We start from the raw sequence: 3,127 nt of genomic DNA on the forward strand, positions 1-3,127 counted from the left end.
CTTATTTTTTAATTTATCACATTCTATTTTCCCCTCTGCGCTTTAATATGCTTTAATATGATAATGAGGGGCGGTGTCTTCAGGCTACAATGGCAGCCTATTGGTTGGTTAGATGCAACTGCAGCGCTCAGTTCCTGTTCAGTAGCAGTCGAAGTTGAAGTTAAGACCTCATCAGTTGGTGACATTTGTTCATAGTTAAAAAATAAATACAACATGAACTTCCCAGGAAAACATCTCCATCTTTTATTTCAAATCTCAGTTAATCAGAGTAACGCTCAGAGATCACATTAAAACTTTCTGTACAGGTTTAGTAACAGCAACCTGAGGTGCATAAAGACTGCATTTTATCTCAATCATCAATGCATATTCCCTACGTTTGAACAAAAAAAAAAAAAAAAAAAAAAGAGCTTCGATGTTATTTTTTATTTCTCCAAATGGGAGTTGGTCAGAAAGCAAATCTGAGAGGATTTGAAGCTTTAACTAACCTGAGCCTCATCCAGTAGTTAAGAGATCTGGAATTCCTTGAAAAAACTAAAAACAACAATTTATTGACCTCATGAGGCTGTGAGCTGGATGGAAGGTCTTAGTATGGAACATAGACTCTTTAAATTCACTCTTCTCTACTTGCTGCAGCTTTCCAGGCAGCAGGAATTAAACTCCCTTGACTCTCGAATGGTCGGCCACCACCGTGCAGCAGGTAACTGTTTGAAAGTAACAGCTGGCTGGTGATGCAACGTTTTCAATGTGTTCCTAAATCCTGCAGGATGAGGAAACCCAGAAGGGTTTCATGGCTCTTTAGATCTTCAGCAGGATTTAAGACGGTAAACAGGAAGCAACTCCAGGTTCATTTCTGGTTTACAGGAAGGTGCTTCAAAAATAAAAAGCTGCAATTCTACCACACATTAAATAAATATTCCTATTAAATACAGCTGTAAATAAATACTGGCAGGTTTCAGGGACTACCAGAGGCCCGTTCCCATGCTGGAGTCCGAAGGGTGGCTGCTTTAGTTCTGGAAGGATTCTACTTCTGTAGATAGGAAGGGTAGAGGGTGTTTCAGTCCCTCTGGTTTAGCTGACAGACTTCAGTTTGGACCAAGGGTTCGTCCCGCGGACTTCCAGCGGCGGACTGTTGGAGAAGATGTGGTTACAGAGCTCCTCCAGTGGCGGCTCGGGGTCAGAGGTGGCAAACTGAGCCGACTCCTCCACCTCCTTTCTGATCTCGATGTCGATTTCCTGGCAGAGAAGAGAGTTAAACCATGTCAAAGAACAGAAATGTAAGGGGTGCCCCCGTCTTCAGTCAAGAGAAAAAATAAATAAATAAAATAAAAGAGTTAATAGTCCAACTTTGTTTCAAAGCTGGATTTCATAATGTCCTGATTTTATCAGCATAGCAACATCAGTCAGTTCCTGTTTTGCTAGTTACAAAAACATGATGTTACACAATAACAGCCAAAAAAAGGAAAAAGGGGGGGTTGGTTCACGAGCAAATCTAATAATGAGCCTCTCAAGTTCGACTGGTTTGTGGCCAAGGCAGAAAAACATCAGCAATTATCATGGAGGAGCAAAGCACTGAACACAGAGCATTGCATCCAACATGACAGATAATGATGTCATAAGCGGTTGGCGTGCACCAGAACGCATCCGCTTTAGGGGACATGCAAAACAGAGAACAGTCAGGTTTGGAATCATAGAGCGTTTATAGAAGGCAAGCAGACAGAAATGAACAATGACACAATTCTATAAAACAGAAAAACTTCAATACAAAAGGTATCAAGGACAGAGAGAAAAAAAAAATAGTTAAATATTGTTCCTCTTTGAGCTTATTAAAAAACATAAACCACCCCACAGCCTTTATTGCTACATTCTCCAGATCTTTAAAACATAGTTCCAATTATTAACACGCTGCACAGGCTGGTCATGAAGGGAGGCTGGCTGTTTTTCAACTCTTCATATTTTGACCCAGTCAAAAGTGGGACAGAGTTTCTAGAAGTGAACCCCCCCCCCCTGCACAGATCAGGATCTGCTCATCCTGTAGAGTAGGAGCCTCACTGTACAGACTGCAGTCAGGCTGTGTTTCCGTCTCAAATGTGAGCAAAATTATGATGATATTCTGCTAATTTCAAAAATGCTAATTTTTGAGTAATGAAATAAAATTTGCATAACTATAAAAATAAATCTGAAAGAGAAAAGGCAGCAGTGGATGTAAACACATGTTTCAGCCATAGCTCTGGTGCTTACCGTCAAACTGAATGTAAAAAATACAATATCTAAGGTCCAGTTGCAGATTAGAGACTAGTGTGATGCAAAAAAAAAGTTTCCATTGTAGTTTTTACAAAATATAATTTTGATGTGTTAGATATTAAACCCAATAGAGTCTGGCTATAGGAAAACTGGCTCATCCTGTACAGTCATCGCTAAAAGTTTATAGAATGATTTAAATGTTAATATTTACAAAGTCTACTGCTTCAGTTTTTATAACGGCAATTTGCATAAACTCCAGAATGTTATAAAGAGTTATCAGCGTAACAGCTATTAATAGCAAAGTCAATATTTGCCTAGAAAATGAACTTTATCCCCCAAAACACATTTCAATGTCATTGCAGCCCTGCCTTAAAGGACCAGCTAACATGGTTTCAGTGATTGCTCCATTAACACAGGTGTGGGTGGTGATGAGGACAGGGCTAGAGATCAATCTGTCAGGATTCAGTCAGAATGACACCACTGGACACTTTAAAAAGAGGCTGGTGCTTGGCATCATTGTTTCTCTGCTGTGAACCATGGTTATCTCTAAAGAAACACATTCAGTCATCATTGCACTGCACAAAAAATGGCCTAACAGGAAAGAGAATGGCAGCTAGAAAGATTGCACCTCAGTCAACAATCTATGGCATCATTAAGAACTTCAAGGAGAGAGGTTCCATTGCTGCCAAAAAGGCTCCAGGGCGCCCAGGAAAGACCAGCAAGCACCAGGACTGTCTCTTAAACGTGTTTCAGCTGCAGGATCGGGCTACCAGCAGTGCAGAGCTTACTCAGGAATCAGCACCTGCATGCACTGTGAGGCGGAGACTCTTGGAGCAAGGCCTGGTCTCAAGGAGGGCAGCAAAGAAGCCTCTTCTCAGCAGGAAAA

General features: G+C 40.9%; 1 protein-coding gene across 3 annotated transcripts in view; it reads right to left on the bottom strand.

The window, feature by feature from the left end:
• Window positions 1-439: 439 nt before the first annotated feature.
• The window catches only part of LOC107081772 (pyruvate dehydrogenase E1 component subunit alpha, mitochondrial-like), a 13,920-nt gene continuing 11,232 nt past the window's right edge, over window positions 440-3,127 (bottom strand). For all 3 annotated transcript variants that reach the window (XM_015370010.1, XM_015370009.1, XM_015370012.1), the window contains one exon: window positions 440-1,233. In XM_015370010.1, coding sequence (XP_015225496.1) covers window positions 1,069-1,233 — 165 coding nt within the window. In that variant the 3' untranslated portion in view covers window positions 440-1,068. The remainder of the gene's footprint in view (window positions 1,234-3,127) is intronic.

The sequence above is a fragment of the Cyprinodon variegatus genome, unplaced genomic scaffold (assembly GCF_000732505.1).
Source record: "Cyprinodon variegatus isolate N-32 unplaced genomic scaffold, C_variegatus-1.0 Scaffold41, whole genome shotgun sequence".
NCBI lineage: Eukaryota > Metazoa > Chordata > Actinopteri > Cyprinodontiformes > Cyprinodontidae > Cyprinodon > Cyprinodon variegatus.